General features: G+C 29.8%; 1 protein-coding gene across 1 annotated transcript; it reads left to right on the top strand.

The window, feature by feature from the left end:
- Window positions 1–17,679: 17,679 nt before the first annotated feature.
- On the top strand, window positions 17,680–27,280 carry LOC121115861 (uncharacterized). Its single transcript, XM_040710027.2, has 2 exons — window positions 17,680–17,814; window positions 26,245–27,280. The coding sequence occupies exons 1-2, from the start codon at window positions 17,724–17,726 to the stop codon at window positions 26,610–26,612; spliced, it is 459 nt and encodes a 152-aa protein (XP_040565961.1). The 5' UTR covers window positions 17,680–17,723; the 3' UTR covers window positions 26,613–27,280.
- Window positions 27,281–27,516: the final 236 nt, after the last annotated feature.

Raw genomic sequence — 27,516 nt, 5'->3', positions numbered from 1 at the left:
AAATACTTTTAATTAGGCATTACAAATGCATATCAGCTGTGCACAGGGATTAGGGGTCTGCACTCTATAATATTTGTCCTGGTCGTTACTTTTTCCTGAAACTACCAAATTAAAAAAAAAATTGTTTGTCCCTCAATATATATAATAAAACATCCTACACCAACAATTTATTCATATATGGCACATACTATATCAATTATCCTATAGCCTTATGTGCAAAATAATTTTATTTTAATTAAAGAAAGACGATTTTTATCATTTTTAGGCAAAAGTTCTTCCATTGGCATTCCAGGAAATCATTTTTTAAAACAAATAAAAGTGATTACTCTAATCTGTAGGACATACGTTGAAATGGGGATGTAATTAACAAAAAAGAAAAAGCAGAAGCATCTAACGATTATATAGTTGTCTAAACAGCTGCCTATATTTTTACATATAAACTTTAAAAAAAAATATCCCAGAACTTTCAATGAGTCATTCCACTCAAAAACATAGCTAAAAAGGATTTCACCAAACATACATGTCCTACTAAATCTGACCTAGATAATCTATTTTAAAAATTGAGATTTGTAAACAAATGATAAGAATATGACAATCTAAGTAACATTATTTTTTTTGCAAAAATCAACTAAAATACAAATTATATTTACAACAAATAAACTTATGACTCGAGAAAAAAATTCATAAAATAAAATGATGCAATCTTTGTAAAAATTATTTGCAATAAAAAGCTTATTCATTTTTTTTTACAGATCAGTTATATGTTGTAGCATCACTAATTTTTTTTATAGATAGTAAGTATAATAATACGAATACGAAATCCTAAAAAAAATAATATCATTTAGTCCCTTAGATCCAAAAATGTGTTGCCCATACATCCAGAATACAATATCTTTTTTGGGAATAAATATAAATAAAGCTCACTGGACCATTACCTTTAATGAGAGAGTGTACAACATACTGAGATAGAATTCAAGCCTTAGCTTCTATAGAAAAATAATTAGACAAAATATGCATCTTTCTTAACAATTTCAAAAAAAATTTAAATTAAAAGTATGGCCAAACCTATATTAAGTGGTCAGGCAAGAGACACTGAAAAGTGCAGGTGATATACCAAACCAGGTTTGATATTTTGAACCTGTTCAAAAGTTGAAAATAGTGAATATAAGAATACAATTAATGAGTATTAATGGGACAAGGATCATTCATTTTCAGATAAAGAAAGACAGAAATGTTGGGGAAAACATTGATTTATGCCCATGCATTCATATATACTTTATTGATTAATTTGTCAAGAGAGGTTCTTTCATGTACCTATAGAGTAGCCAACACATAATTTGAGTGACCTTTTGGTAAGGGAACTTACTGACACGTTGAATATAGTTTTTATATTTTATGAAATTCCTGCCTGGGAACTGAATATGAACGCTTAATGAGGTGACATACTTAAAACAGTTGACTTTTAGATCTGTGTTGTCTGTATAAACAAAAATAAGAAAATTAAATTTGTAAATAGTAAAATTGGCACTATTTATCCCATATGCAATTTGTATATCTTTTACATATGAAGCAAATTGATTTAAAGTGGGTTTACGGATATACTTATGCACGCATTTTATCAACATATCATCTTCATTTTTATTTTCATTATTTGTGGTAGTACCCGGCATTGCCTGGAGTTATTAAACGTCGACAAACATACACATTATGCTTTTAATAATATAGAAGATAACTTCCCCAAAAATCATTGATGTTACTCTCTGTTTTTCATATTCAAATGATGACTGTTTTTATTTATGATCTCCATATCATTTGAAAATTCTTACGTATCAGCGAGCATGAAGCACTATCGTTTTTATTTATGTAGGCAGAGATGTCGTCTTTCAAAGCCATCGTATTTTTATAATATTATTTCAGGCGTGGTTTTTACACTGCCCTCGATTTTGCCAATATTCACATCCCTGATTATAAGGGTAAGCCTTGTTGGACTCAGATTAGAATTAAGAATGAACATTGGAGTATTTCCTGTCGATATCCTTCTTAGATCAAAGTGTGATATTTGTTTATTTTCTTCCACTCATAGCTCGTCAATGTAAGTCTAATACAGCGTTATGACAGCTATTTCCCCAAATATTCATCCAGTTGTCAGGATTACAATGCCATTTTTCACTTTTTTTTACATACTGTAATTGCATAGATTGTACAGCTATAGTATTACTCCGGCCTAAAAATATTTTAGTATATTATTTAAAATGTTAGTATGAAAACCAAATATAAATATCCAACAGCATTAGAAATTTTATCATCAAACAGCTGTAGAATCTGTAATAGTTCATGGTATAACTCAAATTAAAGCCTGTAAAGATTTTTTTTTGTTTTTCAGAAACATCATTATGTAAATACAGGACGCGTAAGATATTTGTGCCGCGAAAAGGATTTTTTAAATAAATAAAACCACCTCCAGTATCAATTACAGTCTCTTTATGAGGCCGAAAGTGCGACCCGGCCTTCGCCATCTGATCCCTTGGAAAATCCTGGAATTTCTTCTTGATAAAGCTGATATGTTTGTTCTTGGGGTTGCACGGGGTTCAGTAGGTTAGTCGTTCGATCGCACCCTTTAAAAAAATATCCGGCAAATATGGAGGCCAAAAGTCTGAAGTCGTCAAAATTGTCTTGGAGCCATTTGAAACTTTTTCCGAGATGTGTCATGTAGGGCATCCCATTGGTGACCATGTTGATCCATAGCTTCACCTAGAACATCCAGATAGGCATCAGTGTTGATCCTGAGGCCTTGGGGGAAAACATGAGAAAGCATGACGTTGCCTTCGGAGCTAACCACTCAAAATACCTTGACGTGGACTGGGAACTTCGTCCGCACTAACTTTGGAGGCCTCAAATTCCTTCCTAACTATACGACCGAATTTATTACTGAGTTTCAGAGTTGGAACAACTGTTATTTTCTCGCTCCCAACTGAGAAGGTGTGAACAAGCTATCTGTAAAAAAATCAGCTCCCTAAGTGCCTGAGTTTCCACCAAAAAAAATCCTAAAAATGTCCTCATTGATAGCTTGCGCACCCTTTATATAAAGGTACATAAACAGAATCAAGAGGAAAACTATAGCAATAAAAACAACGTGTTAACTAGGGATAGGCCCAAAAATGAAAAGTAATCAACAGATGAGCTTGTCTCTATACTCAAACCCTAAATTGGCTTGCAATGAATTGTACATTATGGACAAGAAAATCAGTTCATGAATTATAGAGTCGAACTATTCAGTGAGCTTCATACTATAGGTGCTGTATTATGAAATTTCTGACAAAGTTAGGATTAATCTAAGTACTAATAGATAATAATATGTAGACACACTCTTCAAGTAAGATTTTTTTTGCTCTATATAAAACAATTTTTGAGAGGATGAGGATTACAACATTATTGTAGTCTATTGTATATACAAACGATTTGATTGATCAGGAAAATGACGACTCGTGTCATGAACTAGATTTAATTAAGAATTGATGAATGACTCTTCATTCATATTCTTGAATCGTAATTCAATTCAATGGAATGAATGAGCTATTAACACTATATAAATTTTTGTTTAATTATATTTCTGATCAGATTTGGAAAGGACTAAGAAATTGTTTTTTTTCTTTTGTCAGTAGAAAAGTAAAAAAACTTTTTATATTAATACACTAATACTACTTTATTAAATAGTTTATTTTTTATCACTTTTTTGTATAATATTGTATTGTTTGCCTGTGTTTTGGAAAATAAAAAGGAATACTGTAACGACAATTCTCATTTTAAGACTCCCTATAAAATGAAGACTACTCAACATAAAGGCTTTTTATTACTTCGTCAGCGATATATATATATGGTTTCTCCTTATTTAATAAAAAATTGATAATTAATTAATGATGAAAAAATGTTATAATTTCTAGTCACCTTTTACTGAATTAAAATCATGTTACCCTTAACAGTCAGGTGGCTTAGACCCCCAATAATTTCTTCAGTTGTATTATTTATGACCATATCAATTATGAGTTATCCATAGTTACTTCCACAATTGTTGGGCTCGGTCGCAACTTTGACTTAGGAGCTCCTAGTCTCATGCAATTTCTCCCTCCTAAGATAAACATGGACCTGTTCGCATGTAATCATTATTGAGTTGTTTTCTACATAGATGAAGATGTATCATAAGAAGAAAATGCAAAAGTAAAAGTTACAACAATGTAACCTAATCCGTTTCTATCTGATTGACTATTTATTGTTCAAAGATCTGGCTATTTCCAGGCCACACAGGAGGTAAGTTAGCACCCCATTGTTCTTATTTTACTTGGTGCATCGACATCAATTCAGTGAGTTACATGCTTTTTGAAAAAGGAAGTGAAAATCAGACTGAATTGGAGTAAAGATGATACAAAGAGAGGGTTTCTAACTTAGAAAAAAAATTAGAGGCCTTGTCAAAAATTTACCCCTGTCCCCAGTACAGGTTACTACTCCCCCATCATCATCCTAGTGCGAAATATTCTAGCAAAATTTGTTGTTCTCTTGAAATTTATTATCTCCTACACCTATGATCATGATCAATGTCTTGGATGGCAAACAAGTTTCCTTTATTTATGTTCAGGGCAGAGCTGGGAACTTGTACTCGGTTCTCACTAAAATTTCATTGAGGAGTTGAGTTCAAAGAGACAAGTATGGACTCGAACTCATGATAAATCACTTGTGAAAAGCTCTAAAAAAATCTTGCTCATGAGTTGTATAAATTAATTCATTTCATTTTTGAAGATAATATTTATCTAAATCTTTTATTTTACAAAATTGAAAAAAGAATTGGTTAGCCACAAAAGCATATACTTTTATCTTAGTACACTCTCACAAACATATATATACTTTTTCAGCTATATATTAGGTTTAGTTTGTTTGTGAGAAGAATTTGTCTCAAATTTTCTGTAAAAAATGAAATTAAGTGCTCCCAAACACTTGAAATGTTGAAAATGGCATACGGTAAAAACTGTTCTGAGTAAAAAAATGCTTACAATATGTAAAAACTCTTCCAGCATGGCTGGGAAGATGCCAATGGTCAGCCTCACTCTACACGACCAAGCACATCAACACCAGATAAAAACGTTGAAGCAGTGAAGAAAATTGTTTTTGAAAACAGTCAAATCACTATCAGAGTAGTTGCCGAGGATATTCATTTATCAGTTTGCTCGTGCAATAAATTTTTCGAACGTTTTGAGCATGAAACAAGTGTCAATGGAGTTTGTTTCGAAACTACTTACATCACTGGAAGAGCTCAAGGCTATTTCGAAAAGTGCTTATGAGAAATTCTCCGAGGCTTGGAAAAAGCGTTGGCACAAGTGCATTGTATCTGTGGGGAATTACTTTGAAGGGGACAACATAAATATTGATGAATAAATAAATGTTTTTTCCTAAAAATACAAAGTCACCTTACTTTTTGAACACACCTATTGTATATAATTATCAGTCCTCAGATACCCTTTTGGAGTAACTACAGCTGGTCACTCCAACTAAAATAATATGAGATAGTTGATATAATCTATTTAGTGCCTTCTAAAGAAATAACAGTAACTATTAAATATACACACAAACACCCTTAACAACTTTGGATTTATATATGTACCTTGTCACATTTAAGTCTATTTATGTACATTATCTTTGATAAATAGGTTTGATTCAAAAGATGAGCTTTAACCATGGTGCTAATACTTAGTTTGTTATTATTATCTTTAAGTATTAAGTGCTCTTTCTGTACAATATGCGATTTTAGTAATCGGACTCATCGTCACTCGGGTGGATCCGTGGAGAAAAGTGACAATGAGGTAGTAAAAGTATTTAAAAAAACGAAAATCAACATGGTAACCCTGACAATTTGAAAAATGATGAGGAGGAGAGAAATAATTATGCTCATGATGTTTCTTAGATCAGTTACAATCAGCTGTAACAAAAGAGGAAGGAAAAAAGGATATGAACAAGGACATTTGATAGAATTACACCAATGTCGATCTTCAATTCTACTCTGAGTACAACAAGGACATAGACAAGAACTCCACAACACATCCTTAAGGTTACTCTCCGTCTTTTATGAGTACACACAAATGTTCAATCAGGTTTTGAATATAATCTTAGTTGATACTTCAAGAAATGTAAGAAACTCCATCAATAGAATAAAAAGAATGTTTCAACAGTAAAGATTAATTTAAAATTCGAACATGTAAAAAAAATAAATATATATATGTAATTCTCAGAGGCAATCATGTTAACAGCCAAATTACTGTCCGCGCTATTTAACATTGGAGAAGTATTTATTGACACACACACATTCACATTTAAAATATAGATAATCAAAATTTATTAATATTCTAATTCTAATTTTATTAATTAAAAAAAAAAGGAACCTCTAAAATCTACTCTGATCGGGCCATGTGTCCTCTTTTTTAGAAATCAAAATATCGTCATTCTAATGCGTAAGTAACTATAATTATAATTTTACAAAACTTTAAATCAAGTTCAAAGTGTTTAACTCACTAACATGAAATTTTACTCTATATTTTTTGGTCAGCAGTTGATTATACACATACTCATGTCCCTCATTAGTGTTTTGGGGGTAATTTGAGGAATCTAAAAATAGCTCTAATTTCGCTGTTCACGATTTCCGATAGGTGTTGCCCCTTCTTAATATAAAAACAAAAGAATTTCGTACTTTTCCTCATAAATATCAGAAATTTTCTCATTGTATGATTATTTTAGATCCTGTAGTTTAGCTAATATGAGCATATTTTGTCAACAAAATAAATATTTCATAATAAAAATCCCTTTATTTTGGATATAATGAAACATAAATATCAATTGATGTAAGTAGGAGTAGATTAACTATGTTCAATAACATCTAAGAATTTTTTTGATTCATCTATTTATTCTATATTATCCGAATGTTAATTAATTTAAAAAAAAAAAAAATTTTTTTATTTGAAACATTCATTACAATATGGTTTTAATTCAATTATCTCTTTCATATAATAACTATTAAATTATTAAAAAGATGGGGGGGGGGAAACACATTTAATTGGTCCAAACAAAAAAATGCATTTTTTGTGTATAAAGTATTCCTTGTGTAATATAAGCTGTTACTTTGTATATCAAACGGAACTACATCAAAATTGAAGAATACTATTTTGGGACCCAAAATTTCAAAGAAATCTTTACAAAAAATAAAATACTTATGTTTAAAATAAAAAAATAATGTTTTTAAGATATTTTTTTTTTTTTTTTGAGAAAGATGTATTTTTTTGGATGCCTTGAGCTCATACAATATAAAGAAATAAATATATAGAGATCACAATTAGATAAATAAAATGATCTAAATTTTAGCTGTTAACTAACAGGGATGTAGTAAAAAATATTATTGTTGTGACACTCCTTATTTATTGGGACTGTTATTTAAGCCCATCAGTCCTTCGGACTGTTAGTACTAGACAGATTAAAAAAAAAAAAAAAAAAAAGTTAATTGACGTCATCAAGGACTTAACTTTTTATGTTTTAGGACTGAAATGAGCGGGACTGTAATCTTCTCTCCTAAATAAAGACTTAAAGAACACTAGAGAAGATTCCTACGGAAACAAAGAAGAGTAGGAAAGGAGAGGAGAGTCACAGTATTACGAGTTAGTCATCCCAATGTGGAGTTAATTTTTCCTTGCCTTTCGAATATTGTCTTAGCTAATAAATTAATCCATTCAATTAACTAAGTTGATGTAAAATGAAAACAATGAGTAGTTTTAACGTTGAATAGTCCAAACTGGGGTTTCAAACTTTGAACATCCGGCATTCCTATCCAATCTAAGTTTACAACATCCGAATTCGTGTACCTGAACTGTATTTTCAATATTTTCCTCACAATTCCCAACTGCAATCAAAAAGAACTAATTTATTAATTTTTTTTATGAGTTAAAATACATAGAGTGATGATATGAAGAAGTAGTTGATACTGTCAAGAAAGAAGAAATATTGGACCAAAACATTCAAATTATAATAGTTTGGTATGTTAAAAACATAGATGGTGCTTCAAATAAATGGTTTGGTCAACTATCTTATTTCTCTATTCTGCTGTCGCAACGTAAAAAAAATTCCCTTGCTATTGCTCAGTACCATCCCTCTTTTTATTTTATCTTTATGATCCAAGTATACTTGGCATTTTCATTGATATTTTACTAGTGCAAAGTTGCTGAAATTTTTTAATAAAATATATTAGAAATTTAATAATTGTAATTACGAGTCCGTGTCGACTGTGTATCGTATAATAAAATTCTCTTTACATAATTCACCAATTTAAAAAAAGAAAAGAATATCCAATAACTAAGGGTTAAGGAGCAAGAAAGTATATCTTGATGTATAATTCATTCACCAATAATAATGACTTTCACTGAATCAATTTTTTTTTACTTTCTTCATACCTTATATGTAACTCCTCTCAACGATTATCATGTCACTTTTTTTTACTTTCAAAAAAGTATCGGAAATTGTTTTAAAAAACACAAATAATCAATTTTGACCTGGCTATTCGTATTTTTGTGCATATACTTACTAAAATATATAATAATAATTTACTTTTGTAAGCTATTTAAATGATCTGATGAATTTTAGAAACAAAATGTGTATTTATATCCTATAGCATTTAAGACACCTGGTGGGCTGGCGGAATTAACGTATTTCACGTTCATTAATAGAAACACCGCTGTTTTCACCTGTTGTAGAATTGATATTATAATTATAAGTTCTTAATCTTGAAACAATAATGACGATAGATATTTCCTCCTTGTATGGCTTTTGTATTTTTTTTTCTTATTCCAGGAATAATACCGATAATGCACGAATTACTTAACATCTGGAGAAACTATTCACTTTTAAAATCCTGCAACCTCTATTCTATCATAACCGTTACTGTTTTGATTCAATAAATTATTTTATTTTATCGTCGACTAGATATTTGTATATTTTGCATAGTGATTATTCTTTCTAGACGTGAAATATATCATTAATGTGTGTGGTTCCTTGTTGCCACACTGCTAAAGCATTTGGTAGAAAGCTCAAAGATGTAATATAAGAACTTCTTTTCATAAATTTACAACATCAAACATGAAAATTCTTAATAAATGGAAATCAGTATTTCAAATAAATTAAATACTTAGTAAAAAGCAATCATATTAATATATAATAAGTGCTTATATACAATCATTAGTTGATCGTTCTAAAAAAGTAATTTGGTTTCTTCATTTTAAGTATGAAGATTTTGGAACAGAAAGTAGATGGACAAATGAACAACTAAAAAGAAAAGAAAAAATAACATTTCAAGGATTAAAAACAGAAGTGACTGTTAAACTAAGTACTAAAATAATATCAATGGCTCAGGTGAGCCATAAACAGAAATGTGCTTCAATATCATTAAGGTAGCATTTACTTTTTCCAAAGTGATTAAAAGATTCTTTTGAATCCTAAAAGTTGAACTAAAATTAAATTTGATGTTAACATCGAAAGGAACATTTATTTATTTTAGTACAAGGTATGAAAAATTAGTTCGAAAGGATAAATTCGTTCATTTTACAATTGATGAAGTCTATTCTGCTCATAAAGAGTACATATTCATGACAAAGTTTATGGTTGCAACGAAAATAGACCAAGAAAGGACTCTTAAATGAATCTGAGCTACCAAACTGGATAAAAGGTAAAATGAAAAACTTTGTTCATATAGGAGGGTTGTTTGAAAAGTCGGCGCAAAGTCCTAGAGATGGCACTACTGGTGCGTATCGAGGCTATGTTTAGTTAGTATAATCTCTTGGAAGAAGGCTCACCAACTTTCAGCCATTTAAGTCTATTTCTTTCTGTTTAGCATTCGTTTGAATCGAGGAAGTGGAGTTTTTCAAAGGATGAACGAAAAAAAAATTAATTTGTTGATTAAACATTACTTTATGAAATGCTAAACGCCTCAAGAGACTAAAAATAAGCTTTATAAACATCATGGGGACTCTACACCTTCGATTAGAACAGTTCATAAGTGTTTCAATTTTTTGGAGTGGTCATATAGGCACAAGTGGAGCTGAACGTTCTGGACGCTCTGTTGAGGTTACTACTACAGAAATCACTGATAAAATCCATGATATGGGGATAAATGACAAAAGATTGAAGGTGCGAGAGATTGCTAGTGCTATGGCATCTGCAGTTGGAACCCTATTTCCATTAATTTTACGACCACAACTGCTGAGGTGTAATCTATTGCATTGTCATGATGGAAAAGGCCTATTTTTGTAGGCCAAACAAGAGCGTTTTTTCTAGTGGCACGGTTTTCAATAGGTCCAATAACGGTGAAGAATATGTAATTATATACCCTGTTCCAGATAGTTGATGAGGATTATTCCTTGCAAAATCAAAAGACACTCACCATAATCTTTCCGGCCGATTCCTCGATTCAAACGAATGCACAGAAAGAAATACACCGATCTGGCTGAAAGTTTGCATGGGTTCTTCCAAGAGATGCTACAAACTAAACATAGCCTCGATACGTAATAGTAGTACCATCTCTCAGACTTTTCGAAAGACCCTTGTTGTTCGAATACAGGGTGACGTATGTTCCGTTTTTGTAATATTTTGAACAATCAATTTCTAAGATAACACTTTACAATTGAAATAAAGATATACATATATAAGAGACATTAATTTGAAATTACCATCTTTAACATCTTGGGTGATACATTGAAAACTTTGCCCAGCAGCAATAATGCTATTCTCAGATATTTCAGACCACCCTCCAGTAACCAGTTAGTTAAAATTTGGATAGGAAGTACAATTATTTATGGTTTCAACAGTATTCCATCTTTTAAGTCAAGGGGCTGAACGTTGGGAAATGATGAGGGTAAGAATTTTTTACCAAGAAAAAAACAATTTTATCAAGAGATAACTTTTTAATTCTATGGAAGAGGTGACAGGGGCACCGTTTTGTTGCAATACTTAAGCAGCTGCAGCATAGTTTGGTTTTTATCTATGGAAGTACTATAGTCCTGTGAACCCTAACATAGCACTCCAAATCGATCTTCTCTTCTGGTTTAAAGAAACGAAGCAATCATAAGCAAGAAAAAACCCCAAAAACAATTACTTAAGCTGGATATTTTGTCCGATATACGTCAGTAATACCGCCGGGGGTTGGATGCCAGGTATCTGGCATTACGTATGTTGTACTCGGGCCTTTACAAGTCTTAGTATATGAAATTAAAGTAAACACCCTTAGTTATTATAGATCTTCCTTTATTAACTACATCACTCCCTCTCCCAATCAGGGGTGCCACTTACCACGTCTAAACATGGAAACTACATACCCCCTTTTCGAAAAACAAGCAACAATAAACGCACAAAATTATAAATTAAATATGACCATGTGACACACAGAAAATAAAAATTATTTTTATTCAGATGAATTCTACGCAGCTTTCAGTGAAATGGATTATTTTTGAAGATCCTTTTATTTCCACTTTGAAAGTTGAATTGCCTCTAGCCAGATTGGTATACGGACCTAAATAATATCATGCTTTTCCAATTATATAATCCCTAACCCAAACTCTCTTACATTTAGGTAATTCCTTTGTAGTCCAAACTTTGCTATGGTTATGGTGATTAGTTCCAGGATATGGGATATGGTATAGCTCGAATAATTTCTCGAACTGAATCTGGTGTAACATCTTTACGAGGGTCCAAGGGTTTCGCCGGTAATTCGTGTTCTCTATATACCATTTCTCCCAGGGTAAACTCATTATCGGCCATTTGATTGCTTCTCATCTAAACTTAAAAAAGTGACCATAAATTTTTCAACAAATAGTTTATTCTTTTTAAATTAGTTCTTCTCAACTTCTGGTACGTGTAGCAATGATGGTGGAACTCGAATTTCCTTTAACAGTACATAGAGGTATGAATAATAAGGTAGTGTAAAAATTTTCAAAGAAAAAAACCTTACCTTAAAAAAATATTTCTTATATTTTTCGAATAACAGTTTATCAAAAACTATCAAATTTTAAAAGTTCTAAATTATGTTGGTGTATTTTTGGAGATCTTGATATTTACTCAAGTGATACGCAGATATAAAAACCATCGTTACTATATAGTATTGAATTAAAAGGTAATTATCAATGTCCCACCTGATGACTTTTGCTCGGATACAAACATTAATTAAATCCAATTATAGATATTGTCTTTTTATTTATTTATAGAGATCTAGATTCATTACACGTTCGTTAAAGCAAAGCATCTGTTTAAGTAATTAAAAAAATTAATTTGTAATTATTTCATAATTTGATAAAGATAGTAAAAATAATGGATTAAATGGAATTGGGGCCTTAGAGTTAAATTATTTTCCTTATTTTATACTAAAACTGAATATTTATATTAGGCCGGTCCTTATGTTATTAATAAGCAAAATGATGGGAGTACAAAAATTAATTTTGATAAATAAAATCTTGGTACTCTACAATATATCAGCCTCGAAGCTAAAAACTATCCAAGAGAGATGCAATGAGGGATTATTTTAATAAAGTTATACACTCTTTCCTTTAGATAAACACTTTTAAAAAAAGTTGAGATTTTATGCTATAAATGTTTGGCGTCATAACATCATTTTTTCAAAAGGCAATAAAACAAGTTTTATGTTTGTATCATAATTATTAGTGATGGGACGATTCCAAAAATTATTATCTTTTTTATTTTTTATTTTAAAATTAAAATTTGCTGGAAAAAAATTCTAAAAGTACAATTTGATATTTAAATTTTTTTCAAACATACAAAACTATTCCCAAAAAATTAAATTTTTTTGTGAAAATTATTTCGAAAGCCCCCAGCTATTCCCGAAATTTTAAAAATCCAAAGGTATTCTGAAAAAAAATGGACAAAAAATTCCAAATTACACAGCTGTTTATAAAATATTATATTTTCTGGAAAAAAATGTCCAAAATTCCGAGTTGTTCTCCAAAAAATTTCAAAAGTTAAATTTTAAATTTTCTATGTTTTAGAGAGATAATTTTTATTCAAAAATGTACAAAATTATATTTTACAGATATCTTATTTTATAGTTGAGAATGAAGAGTTGAAAAAATAGTTAGTTATGGGCGATTCTGCGGAGGTCTTAAAAATGTTGATTTTTCCAAAATAAATTTAAGTTACAATTACCCGATTTGAACAAACTGCACAAATTTAAAAATCTTATTTTGCACCAATGGTAACTCTTTAAAATTATTATCCCTGAACTTATTTACATCCAAAAATAAAATAAAAAGTAAACATTTTATAGGATCACTAAGAAATAACTTTTGAAATATTTTTACTCGTCTAAAATAGTTATTGTTCTATTTTGACTTATGTTACTATTTTGAGGAGATATTTCCTTTTTTAAATAAAATTGTCAAATGTAGAACTTCAAAGACTCTGCACAACCTCTAAACATTTTTATATCAAAAGAAAACTTTTAGGACTATTTCCGCTCAACATTTGGGGAAAAAATATATTAAGGACTCGTATGTACAGGGTGAATAAGTTATCTATGTTGTCACTTTGGTGAGCTCTCTCGAGCAAACATGGAAAATTAGGGAGCTGTTTTTTGTTTGTTAGATAGCTTTCTTAAACTTGAACTAGTTGGAAAAAATGGAATCAATTAACGAATTCGTTGTCCCAAATATTTGGAAAAGGCAATGAGGTCTCCTTGGAATCCGCACCCAGAGCAACAACATATTAATTGGCCGTATACTGTGACTCAGTGCGACATTCGTTTGCAAGTTTAAGAGCGAATTTGAGGCCCCTAAAGAACTCGAATCCCTGCCACTTATCGAAAAAAAAGTCTCAAATGGATCCAAGACAATTTTGACGACTTCAACTTTTTGGACTTTCGTCTTCCAAATTCATGGGATATGAATATCATGGATTCTTTTTGTGTGGGTACGATCGAACGATAAAACAACTTATCTCCCTGCAACACGAATTTCGAACTTATTAGTTGGATCAATAAGGAATTCCATGATTTACCAAGGAACTTAGTGGTGAAGGCCTAATTGCTCTTTTGGGATCGTATAGAGACTATAATTGACTTTATTGAACAAAAGAAATCAAAATCCACCAAGCTTTCATAATCTAGTTATTTTTTAAAAATCTGATAACTGATTGGAGAGAAAATTGCGTTTGAAAAAATTAAATCTTTTTTGCGTTACAGATAACTTGTGCACCCTGTACTATATAACTCTATGGACTCAAAAAATTTGTATTTTGATGGGTGAACTGTAATCCGAGAACTTTCATTTTTTAATAACAATCTAAAATATTAAACACTATAATTAAACCAATATCTATTAAAAAAGATTTTAACGTTTGAAAGAAAATCAATTTGGGACAATGCAAGAGATTAAAATGACATAATTATTAGAAGAAGACCCGAATATGTTTTCATATTTCAATAATAATTTCATTATTATTAATTAATTCTCTCAATATATCGAATTTATTTAACTATTTCATAAATTTCAAGAAACTCTGAATTTATAATATGTCAATACATAATAAGTACGTAGAACTCGTCCTCAATTCAAGAAACAATTTCAACATCCCTCTTCCATTTATTTTTATTTTTTTCAACATCAATCTTATATTTTATTCTTACGTGCATATGTACATAAAGGGACGACACAATATCCAATTTTAAAGATTACTAAATCTATATATATATGTTGTGTTCAAGTTGTAACTTGTATAAGCAAATTGTACAAGTTATAAACAAAAAATGAGATAAATAATTTTAAATAAAGGATTGACATATTTTGAGATATATGGCAATAGTTGATCGATATAGTATTTTTTTTTTTCCACTTTTTTAATACAAACTATTAAAATATAAGTATTCTGTGGCTCATTATAAAGCTCAAATGCCAACAGTAATATCATTAATAAATACATACTAATCAAGTAATTTTAATAGATCAAAATATCAATTAATAGTTGGCAATTAGAATGACCAACATAGTAATTAATTATTGCAACTTGTACAATATGATAATACAAGTTGTAACTTCTACACAAAATAATATATGAAGTAAAAAGGTTCTGTGCATTCTTTTGCTTTATTTTGACAATAAAATTAATATAGTTCGGATTATACGATATAGATCGTTCCAAAAGGTTTCCTGGCTAATTTTCAGTTCCTGGGTAATGGAATAAGTGCTCACATGCCGGTCCCACTCGACTATTTCCATTTTTTTATCCACATTTTCGACGTCCTTATTATCAGAACGGAATCGTTGGAACCACCGCTTTGCTGTTGCATTCGATACTGTATTGGGTCTATAAACAGCATAATTTTTTGGCTGCCTTCTCTGCCTTTTTACCTTGGTCGTAGTACCACTGAAGAATATATCAATATATTCATTTTTTGATAAGTTTGTTTATTCCGCGTATATCAATATGCAAAAGCAGATTATCTAATGATAGAATGAGATATATCAACAAAAAATTTTAAAACCTAGCCAATTGAGAAACAAAAAGATGATTTTATTTTTTAATAAACTAATTTATATGTTACGTACATTTCTAAATAATGACTGAGTTAAACTATATTTTACAACTTTGAGTTCAAGTTTAGGCTCTATTTCTTGTCTTTAAATCATGTATACGAATTTTCATATTTAACCCTTCACTGCGTGGCGTAACATACATAATATATGATTCAGTTTTTTTTAATCATAAGGATTTAAACGAGTTTAGAGCCTTTTTAATGCTTGAGTTGATTTAGAATAAAATAAGTATTTTTTCACCTTCTTCTAATTTGAAATAAATTTGGGCTGTGAAGAGCTAATATTTAATTTTTGATTAATTGGATTTACCAAGGCAAAACTTATAAAAGAAAAGTGGAAGATGTGGTAATAACTTAATAAAATCTTTTTGGTTTTGAAATAATTTATATAAAATTTTTATTAAAAAAATTAATTCATGGAATTTGCACAGAGTTATTAATAGAGAAATCAATGGCGCCCCTCTCGGCGAACTTTTTTTTTCTACTCGACACCTCGACTTTCAAAAAGAAAGGGAAAATTTAACACAAATTTATGGGAGCTATGTTTATGAAATTTTAGAATACTAAGAATATTTCTAATACGCGAAGATGTATACATCGATACCTTTATGAATTCATAAATACGTAGAGGGAACTGCTTTTAATCAGAAATGATCAATGAATGAAAAAAGCTATGGAAATAATATCAATCCGTTACATTTATTGTATCTCTAAACCTCAGCTTATAAAAGAAAAAAAAATTGTTCAAACTATGAAATTATTATTCGATAATTGCTAGGAATTATTCACATCTTAACATGAGTTCATTCAACCTCAACCAATCAACATTCAAAATACTGATTAGGAGAAAACAAATATTAACAGCTGACAACTAAATGCACAGTAAATAATTGTATTATTGAGGTAGAATATTGGTTATCCTAAAAAGTGAATCATGCCTACCGAACAATAAAGTACTCTTGAAGCCCAAAAATATTGACACAAACTGATAAAATAATAGTAATTTAATCGGTTTTTAATAGCTTTGTTTTCGACAAAACAATTTTCAATTTCATTGTTGGAGGTGGAAATAAACAGTAAAAAAAAATTAGATCATAATTTTAACGACAAAATCTAAATTGAATTAAATTTGGATTCACGAAGAAAAAATATTTCGATTATTTTTAATATTTTAAAACAAAGTACAAAGCCCAAACATTTGAATGCAATGTCCCATGCCCAGAAGCAGTGTCTCTCTGAAAAGGACCCAAGGAAAAAATATATGTTCAAGGCTTCTTTCTTTTAAGAAAATAATTTCGAAACCTTGAAATTTATTACAATAATTTCAGTCTCTTCCCTCTTTTTTTTAATGTAAGCAGCCTGTTTTTACCATGAACAACAATGGCTTTTTTATTTGTCAGCGTAACTTGTATAGTTGTTTTCTTTTTTACATTTCTGTAATTATTTTTACAGAATGCTGTGCTTTATACACTTTTTTTTAAAAGAAAAGTCATTTTTATTATGACCTTCTTTTTATATAGAATTAAATATTTTTAATCAAAAGATATATAATATATATATGTATGACATTATTTATGAATTTCCGTCATTTTATAAAAAATATCAACGATTTCTTTATAATCAAGCGCAGGACCAATGTCAAGTGACCCCAATTTCCCTCCATAAAAACGGGATGAGGAGGAGTTGGTTAAATAACATCGCGGTCAGTCTTTTATTATTGTGACTCAAATTATATCTGCGATTTTTACCGGTAGATTTATCTAAATACCTTTTTATTAAATAATATTTTAGATCTTTTTAAATATTGATTTATTTTTTATTTAGAATATCTTACTAAATTAGGGATTTCTAGATTTCAAGGGTCTTTCAGCTCTACTATTTGCATACTAAGAGATGGAATGGGCACTCCTTTTAATAGTCTCGGTTAAAATTGACTCCGCAAAAACAGAAAATAAGTAAAGTAGAAGTTTAGAAAGGGAACTTAGAGAGGAAAAAGAAAAGGAGAGAAATGTTCGGCGTCTCCCCCTTCCCCCTTCCTCTTTTATGAGCATAAAAATTTCGTGAATTGGCTTCCAAAGACTTATTCATCTTTTAGTCCTGTTATTGTTAGGAGATGTTTACCAAAAAATGTATGGTTAACCTTAGCCTCACCATCTTTGTCACACTCTATCTGGTGGTTCTACAGCCGGTAAAGGGATCTCAAGGTAATTTGAATCTTACTAATAATTATACTATGGCCCTTCAAAATTATATACAAGTTTGATATACCACTTATGAAATTTGCCCCAAATTCACTAGATATATTTGGAAACCCGCTTTTGTGTGTTTCTTCTTATGTTTTGAAATTAATCGATCTGTTTTGGACTCCTGGAAATTCTCAAAGAAAATATATATATATATATCGCCTATCTATATTCAGGAATATTTTATTTTTATATAACTTTAACTTTAATTTTGTACATAAGAAAAGCAAGGCATGAAGAGTTTCGTCTCCTAATTGATTGCAATGCTTACTTAAAAGAGTCTTATACTTACAAAACTGCGCTTTTGCACAGTGGTTGAAAGTAGAATTGTAAAAAAAGAATCTTTCAAAAGTACAAATTATTTTAGTTTCATTCAAATCTATTAATGCCATGGATTAAAAAAAACAAAAAAACAAAAAAATTATCATATAAATTTTCTCTTACTTTGGAAATTGCCTCTCTTTTCAAGAATTCCAAAGTTTGTCTCAATAGATCAAAAAAATTCCCCAAAAGTATATATTTGCCGTGTTGAGTTTTTTTTTATTTTGAGTATAAGGAAACGCGGACTTGAAAAACAATTTGATTTACTCACATTCATAAAGTCAGATGTATTTAAGTGAAGTCGAACGAAATGACTCAGTAATTCATAATAGTCCTCAACAGTTCGTCTCATTCAAAGTCAATAATTGTAACTATATTTCTAAAAAAGGTTTCTTTTAAGCAATATCTGATACGATTTTCTAGAAATTTTTGAAATGGAAAAACAATTAAACCTTTATATAGTTTCGTATCAAACAATTTGTTACAGTATGCCATCGATATTAGAGGGTTTATAAACACCAGGGCCTGTTACGAATGATTTAAACCCCATTATATGTACTAATAAATTAGTTTTAATGTTTTTTTAACACAGTAAATGCATTTAAATTATCCATCTATGACGGTTTTGTATTTTTAAGTCTCATTATTATGTTATAGGGTTTCTGAGTAAGAGGTTTTATTTTGATATTCAAAGAAAAATGGCATTTTTTAAGATAAATGATCAGATGTTTATTTCAATGTAAAGAGTCATTAATAATGGAAAAAATATCAGCCAAATGGCCGCCTTAGCTACGCTTACAGGAACGTATTCTTTTTATGAAATTTTCCATCAACATATACAACATATTTAGTGTACATGTACATAATTTACTCAAGATTTTATTTTTCATCCGATTTTTAAAAATATTGTATCTCAAATGACCCATGGAAAACTCAAAAATTAAATCTCAGATCTATTACTCAATCCAGCTCTGAGTTCTAAGTTCATTTTCTTGATGAATTTAATTAAAAATCGTATTGAAGATCTTTGTATTCTTTAAACCACGTAGTTGATGGATACATTGAATACATCATTTTATAGCTGTTGACGTATGCAAATAAATTATCTTTAAATATTTCCTTAGTTATGTTATAATTAAATATGATTGACTTCAAACATATTTTCGTACCTTAAATATCTCAAACATCATATTCTCTGATTTTGATTAAAAAAATTATTAGGACAATATAAAACATTTAAGCGATAAGAAAAAAATTAGAATGGAAGTTACTTCAAAAAAAATATGATAGGTTTAATTTGTTCTCATAAAAAGTCACATTTAATCCTTTCTAGAGGAGTAATACTTATATAGTACCGTCAACCTTTAAATTATACTACATAAATTGCTTATTTATTAGAGTGATAGATTAGTTTCATTATTTATGAGCTCCATAATATTAATACATCGATTGTATATATCATCGTACTTTCTAATGTACAGTATGTCCAAAAATTGATAGTGGTATTAAAAATATCCGCTTTATAATAATAAAAAAAAATATTTTTGGTCGGAATAAAATAAAATTTGGATGACACATTCATTAGGCAATATTGAATTTTTCTGATGCAATAATTTTCGATGATTGCATCATACATCAGTATAAAAGGGCTCAGAAAACACCACAGGATGTTAGCTGAAATTCAATATCCGAAATGGTGAGAGTGCACTCTTTGGAGACCAGGCCCAAGGTTGTTGTTAGGATAGCGGGTGGATCAAGCCAGAGAGAAGTTGCTTAAAGGTTACAGATAATTGGTTTACGAAAAGGAAGGATGGAAAAACCATTGCAAATCAGAAGGATCGAGGAACGAAGAAAAAAATTAGCAAAGTTCCCAAACTGGTGATTTCAAAATCTTTCTCCGAAAAGAGGCAATCACCAAGGAAACTTGCAGCAAGATTGACTTCAAAGGGCTATCCAAGTCATCTGTCCACAGCTGCCTGAGGCACTCCTTGAATGCTTTGCCATACAAACCTCATATGCACCGCAAATTTTCAGAAAACCAAAGGAAGGTACGGCTTCAATTCTGTTGTAAGCGGAAAAACTGGACTGCAGATCACTGGAAATGTATCCTCTTCCGTGATGAAAGTCCATTTGAGCTATTTCATGCCCCAAATTCCCAAACAGATCTGGTTTGGGAATGAGATAAGGGAGATGTGGAACGCGCTCCAACTGTAAAACTTTCTCTGAAAATTCAGGTTTGGGCCGTTATCAGCCACCAGGCATTGTCAGATCTTCACTTGATTCCACATAACCAAAATTTGACAGTCGAGTAATACGTAACGGAGATCCTCAGCAAGTCTCTGATGTCAGCTTTGTCTCTTACTGAAGAAACTGGACATCCTTTGAAGAGGAAAATGCTGTCTGACACATCAAGAGCCATTTTCCAGCAGGATGGTGCCCCTGCTCACCACTCTAAAAAGACACAAAAGTGGTGTTCAGACATCTTGAATTCCTACCAAGAGTCCTGATTTGTCTCCCGTTTAAAATTTGTGAGCCTTGGTCCAGAGGGAACTCAATGAAAATGCACCAGCAACTTCAGAGGATGAATAAAAAAAACTAAAAAAAAACTGACAAAAGCTTGGGAAAAAATTTATCCAGATACTTTGAATAATCTTTATGAAGGGACGCCAAAACACATTAAAAATGTATTAGGCTTAAAGGTTGTCATACTGAGAAGTAAATAAAGTTTTTTGACAAAAAAAAAAATCACTTGTTTAGGTTATTTCATGATTTTTTTTTTTAAACCACCATCAGTTTTTGGACACACTGTATAATTACTCCTTCGGAAACCCCTGCTAATGAGTTAGTTTTTTTCTAATAAGAAACACCGAATGAGTGAGGGCTGACTGTATATGGCCTCAATTGTTCTTAAAATCATGATATTTTGATTGTATAAATATATGTATATATAATAAAATGCCTCATAAATGCAATGAGGCATATTTTAAATCATACTTGTAAACATATTTTCGAATGTGCCATTTGAAATCATCATAAATAACCGAAGTTTTTTTGTTTTTTTTAGAAACATAACAAAGTAAGAATTATATGTATTTTTATGTATATAAGAATATCTAGGCAGTTTTACTTATAAAAGAGAGAATGGCATCAACTTCCCTCTTTCTGGAGATATACGTATATTATAGATTTTTGTACACACTTGGAATGTATATTTTTATCATTTCTATTCATTATAAGTGGAGGTGGGAAAAGTGTCGAAATTGTGGCGTACGTAAAAACCATGTCTAAAAGAATAAGATGGAATATCTCCCTTGATTATGTAAACTCCCTCTGCCAACTAAAAAACAATTATGATTTAAACTTTACTTTACTAGAACTGTAGAGTTTTATTCAAATTCTAAATTTTTGTGTTAATTTAAATATATTGTTTTTCCTTTCAAAGAATAATTCATTTCTAATCATGTGTTTTTATAAAAAAAAGGGCATTAAAAAATTTCAAGAATAAATTCATAGAAATGTCATCTCAAGCTATTCAACCCGTAAAAATTTTTCTAATGAACAGCTCTGGCCCTTTCTTGAATATAGTTCTGATTACAGGAATAAGAGTACTCATATCTTCCAAGCTACCAAAGTATACTTTACTTTGTAAATTTATACCTACGGGGATTTTGACAATATTTATTTCTCAAATAATGAGTTTAGAGTTGTAGACCTGAACATGGCTGAGTAGGTACAATTCATGATTTATTCTCCTAATACTTTTTTGATATTTATTGTCTTTAGCCCTATGCTAAGTCCATCTTAGTCATCATATATTATGAAAGGAGAAATAAAAGTAATAGATATAGGGTGAGGATTTTAAATCCGAAAGAAGTTTAGACCTCAATATCTGCTGCCAACACTGAGATTGATATTTATGAAATTGTTCTTGTCAGATTTAGCTGACAAAACTGTATAAGAAAAAATACAAAATCATGGAGATCTCCTCCGAATACGAACACAATGTGGCCATTATTGGGTGTCTCTATGCCAGACACAGGCCCAAGGGCGCAAATAACTCAATAAATAATTATCCTAGAGAACTTTAATTGATGTTAGCAGGTCTGGTGTGAAGCTAGAATTTTAAAATGGTGCAGTTGGTACAAATCGGTTTATTATAACAGGATTTATTCTGAAAAAAAAAACATTTTAAAGATCTTTATTATTTGGCAAAGACAATGTGGCCACCTAGCTCGCTGGATTTGAACCCTTTTGACTATTATGTGTGGGGCCTCTTGGAGAGAGAGTCCAATAAACGTACACATAACACTGTTAACTCCTGCTGGGCTTTCATTCTTGAGGAAGTTGCCAACATGGACAAGAAGTTCCTCATTAAGGCTTGTACTATGTTCAGGACCAGGTTGGAGATTGTAACTGAAGCTGGAGGTGGTTGGGTGGCGTGATTGAATACATTATGGACCCCTATAAATATAACCATGGATTTGTGAATTGCTGAATTAATTTTGAAAAACATATTGTAATATGCATTCCTTAAATTCTCCAGATTTAAAATTCCCACTCGGTTCTCATTATAACCAATTTAAAATAAAAAATACTTAGGTCGGTTGGGATTTATGTCTATAATTCCAGTTCAAAATTTATAGTTATCAGTTATGATCTACAGAGATGTGAAAAGGATTGAGTGTAAATATTAAATATTTATTTTCATTTATATATATTAATTATTATCTCTATAGTATGTTATGAATGAATCATCACATTTTTTATACATAATCAAGAATATATACGTACAAAATTTTGTAGAAAAACAATTTTAATTTTGTCCGAATATGAATAAATAATAAAATTTATAATACTAAACACAAGGCTGTCGATAGGAGTTTTCTTTGGAAGAAGAAGGTCTATTAACTATAAGTTTGAATTTTCAAATTCAAAGTTCAAATTTTTGCTAAATCTTAATTTTTTAATTTGAATGTTTTTAAACAATTATTATGAATATTTTTTAATAAAACTTACATTTTTTGTTCGACCACTATTTTAATATCATTTCTGGCATTTTTATACTTTACTTTCGAATTATACAATTTTCTGGTAATTTTTGTTAATATTAAAAATTTCACAAAAAAAGGACTAATTTTTTTGTCATGTCCACCTGTAGTCATGGGTTTGTTAACAGATTTCTTAGACAAAAATAGAAAGGCAGTTGAAAAATCATCAATATGTTCAAACAACTGTTCAATACAGAAGACAAAAACAGTCTCAAAATATTAAGCCCAAATATTTGCAAGGTTTTTTGTTTTGTCAAACTCCTTATGTATGAGCATTGAAAATAATTATTTACCCTGATGAAATACAGTTCATTTAATACATTAACATATTTTAAATCTGTTAATTATATTATTTGCAAGATTTATAAGATCCAAATCAAACATTTATTTTCGAAATAATAATTCCACGTAAGCGTGTTAAATTTTTAATGACTATTATGTTTGTTAGTAATATATTTTTATAGTAATAAACTGGTGAATCTAAGATCAATAAGGAATACAAATAAACTACTCATGTACAATACTAAATTTAAAGCAATTTAGTTTTAATTTTGTGTATTCATAGAATAAGATATAACTAATTGTAATAAGAGTCAAATAAATTCACAATTTATCATCTACATAAATTTGTAGAGTGTGATTTTGTATGAACAAGGTTAAAAGTGTCAAACCCCAATTATTAATCAACCAAAACAATTAAGTCTCTCTCAACACTTATTTTATATAAAATTTATGTGTTTGCACGACTGTTATCCATCTTATAATTAGTTAATTTGATATATATTTTTATATGAACATTATGTTTACCACTGCAAACTTGGTAAAAAAATTCAAAGCTGTTTGCCGATACATTTTTATTTAATAAATGAACTAAGGAAAAAAATCAGATGATTTCTAACAAAAAAAACTGATGAGTTTTAGTAATGATGGAGCATAAAGAGCTGTAAACGAATGTCTCAGAGACAAAATGTACGTATTTGATCTGTACAAGTTACAACTTGTATAATACGAGTTACAAACTGTACGTCTTATGACACCTTATTTAACTTAAAATTATATAATCAATACTATTAGGTTGGAGAAAAAGTAATTTTGTATTTTTTGCTTTACTTCAATGCTTTTTAAGACAATTGTCTGGCTTAAGTTAAGTATAGCCCGTTCTGTTTGATAACTTGTTGCCAACGAGAATCTAACTTCATAAAGCCCTTCTTGTAGAAGTCCTTGAACCGATTGTAAAAAAAACTAGGCCAATTTGAGCGGGGAAAAAATTACTCGAACCACTTTTGTGCAACACGAACAGAAAGAGTATATTGTAAATTTTCTTGGTCCGGTTCAGGTAGTAAAAGTGTCAAATATGGCAATTTTTATTTCTTTTTAGAACTCCATGGTAGATGCACGATAATTCGCGACTTAGGCGGCTAAGCGCAATACTGTAAAATAAGTGTTTGTAGTATACACTCAAACCTTTACAACGCTTTATCGTATAATCCGGTGTGACCAATAATAAAAAAAATATATTTAGCTGAAATAAATGGGGAGGGGAATACAAAATTTATTTTTCCCAAATCTAGCATATCAACTGTCTAAGGAAGGTTCACTTATTGTATGATCCTCATTAAAAGTAATTTAAATTTTTCATTTGACATTATTCATTTCATTTTTGAGTGGTAGCTTGTTTAGTTTCTATTAATAACAATTACAACTTATACACAGGATATTATACATAAATATAAACTATACTATAAAGGACTTATAAATCAGTAAGATTTTTTTATATTCATTCATAATTGTAGAACTAATTTATTATAGTTAGTCTCTAATGTTTTAATATAAGTAACATGTTTCCCGAATTATTTATGACTTTATTGCTTTTATCAATCACCTGCAACTAGATCATTCTTTAAATGAAAAAGTAGAATTTATTGGTTTACCATGTAGCAAATCAAATGTAATTTCTTTTAATCAGGGACTCATTATTTTTTCTTATTACATCATGTTGGACTGAAATTAAAGGAAGAAAGTCAATTTTAAGTACATGGTTATTTTTTAATAAGTAAATAGAGCTCTCATCTACCTAAATACAACGGGGATTCTTAACCATGAGAGAATACTGCCCCCTCCCATGGGAAATTAAGACCTTGTTTAAAAACACTCATTAGAAATCACTTTATATACCTATATTTAAAAAAAAGGAAAATTGTATCTTTTTTTTTTTAAATAATTACATTTACATGCTAAAAAAATACTGGGAGAATGGTTCTATTGAGATTTTGAAAGACATACAGAGTTTATGAACTAAATTTCATATCACGTAATATAACAATATATATACATTCAAATATGGATAAAGGAAAACGATGTTTATCAGATGAAAAGTTGACTATTTCCATATTTTTTCTTAAATCCGAAGTATATTAAATAAACCACCATTTTTGAATGCTTATGTAAATAATTAATTTTGAAACTCCTCATTTTGAGGCAACCAGTGTTTCATTAGATCTTGTTTTTGACAGGTCATTGAGGATTTTTAGCTTATCTAATTTTGGGGGACACGCATGATTTTTATACGTATTGTTTGAAAAGCAATGTGAAATTAATTTATAAGGAAACATACAGAACAAAAAAGTTGACGCCAGCTTACGATTTGTAATAAATTTGTAATTTGTATAAAAGGAAAAATCATGAATTCCTATCACTTTTCTTCCTTAATCTTCCTTTTTCATATTCATCGTTTGAGTATATAAATAATATGAACGCTTAAAAATCAAAAGATTTTTTTTATACCTCAATAATTAATTCCAAAATTTATTAATAATGAAGAACCATCCAAAAATATTATATTTTATCGATAAAATAAATTATATTTCTGAGATGTCAATTATATGAATTAATCCACTTTTATACCTAAAATACTGTTTATGAAGTCCCCTTTCAGTGACTTTTATTACAAAGTAAGAGTTATTCATTATAATTGTATCTCCTTTACATACATATATTTATATACGTACTTAATTTTTTCCAGATACTAGATATGGAATGAACCAAAAATTATGGGCAGACTCGCCTCGAGAAGAGTCAAAGTTAATGGAGGAAAAACGTGAGGCCTATCCATCAGATGATTTTCTTCTCATGCGACCACTTAGGAGTCCCAAATACCCAGCAAATCTTCTCATGCGATCTTCACGGGGTATTCCTTCGAATCTACTTATGCGCTCATTTAAACGACAAATATCTGAGCCTCTTCTTCTCAGATCCTTTAGAAGTCCTTCAGAGCTTCTTATGAGATCCTCTCGATCCTTGAGCCCTGCTATCCCCTCTGATTTACTTATGCGATCCTTCAAGAAAAGAGATTCCAAATATCCCTCAGATCTTCTTATGAGGTCCTTTTAAAATCTTTGTTCCTATTTTTTTTTTTTTTGGGATTTATTATTTATCTCTTTTTTGTGTTCTTTTGAAAGGAACAGAACGTAAATATAACCATTATTAATATTTGAAAACGTACTTTACCAATACATATCAAATATATTATATAATCATTTAACATAATTGCACTGTTTCTTTTTAGTGTTATATTAATTATTATCTTCCCTGAAAAAAAAAAAAAACAGAATGTGTCAATTAACTCTTGGGTCTGGGGTCAGTCATTACATTGATAATAATTAATTACTCATAAATGTGTTTCATATTATTTCAGTTTTTGATCATATATATTTATATCATAAATACCATTAAACACCTTGATTAATGTCCCTTTTCCTCATCCCATCCCTTTAAAAAAGGTGACTCAGTTGTCTCATTTTTTTCTTCTTACAAAATTTATTCTACCAAGGTTTTCGTTTATCCTCTTAAATCTTTGTTATAACTATTATTTGTCTTTTTTCGTTTGTTCATTTATTCTAGAAAAAGTGAATATTATAATATGTACATATTTATGATCCAATATAGTGAATAAATATATAATTAATTTTCTATCGTTGTTTCGATAAGGAGATCATCAAATTTCTCTCATTCCATGCTTTAAATTAAAAATAAGTAAAAAATAATTACATAAAAATTTATTATATGTCTGTTATCATTTGTTGATTGTTCATTGGTAGAATTCAAATGAGCTCTTAGGTTTTACTTCTGGTATAACTTTTGTATACACTCTCAACCTCGACTGTCGAAGGGGAAAGGAAAAATTTGAAAATAACTTGGTAGCTAGACTTCTCTATTTTTCTTGTTGTTAACTGTTAATTATTATTTAGAGAATAAATATTAAATATATTGAATTGATAGTGTTTCAAATGACAAA

This window comes from Lepeophtheirus salmonis, chromosome 4, assembly GCF_016086655.4.
Source record: "Lepeophtheirus salmonis chromosome 4, UVic_Lsal_1.4, whole genome shotgun sequence".
NCBI classification, from domain to species: domain Eukaryota; kingdom Metazoa; phylum Arthropoda; class Copepoda; order Siphonostomatoida; family Caligidae; genus Lepeophtheirus; species Lepeophtheirus salmonis.
Note: the sequence above shows the minus strand (reverse complement) of the source record. Positions and strands in the feature narration are given on the sequence as shown.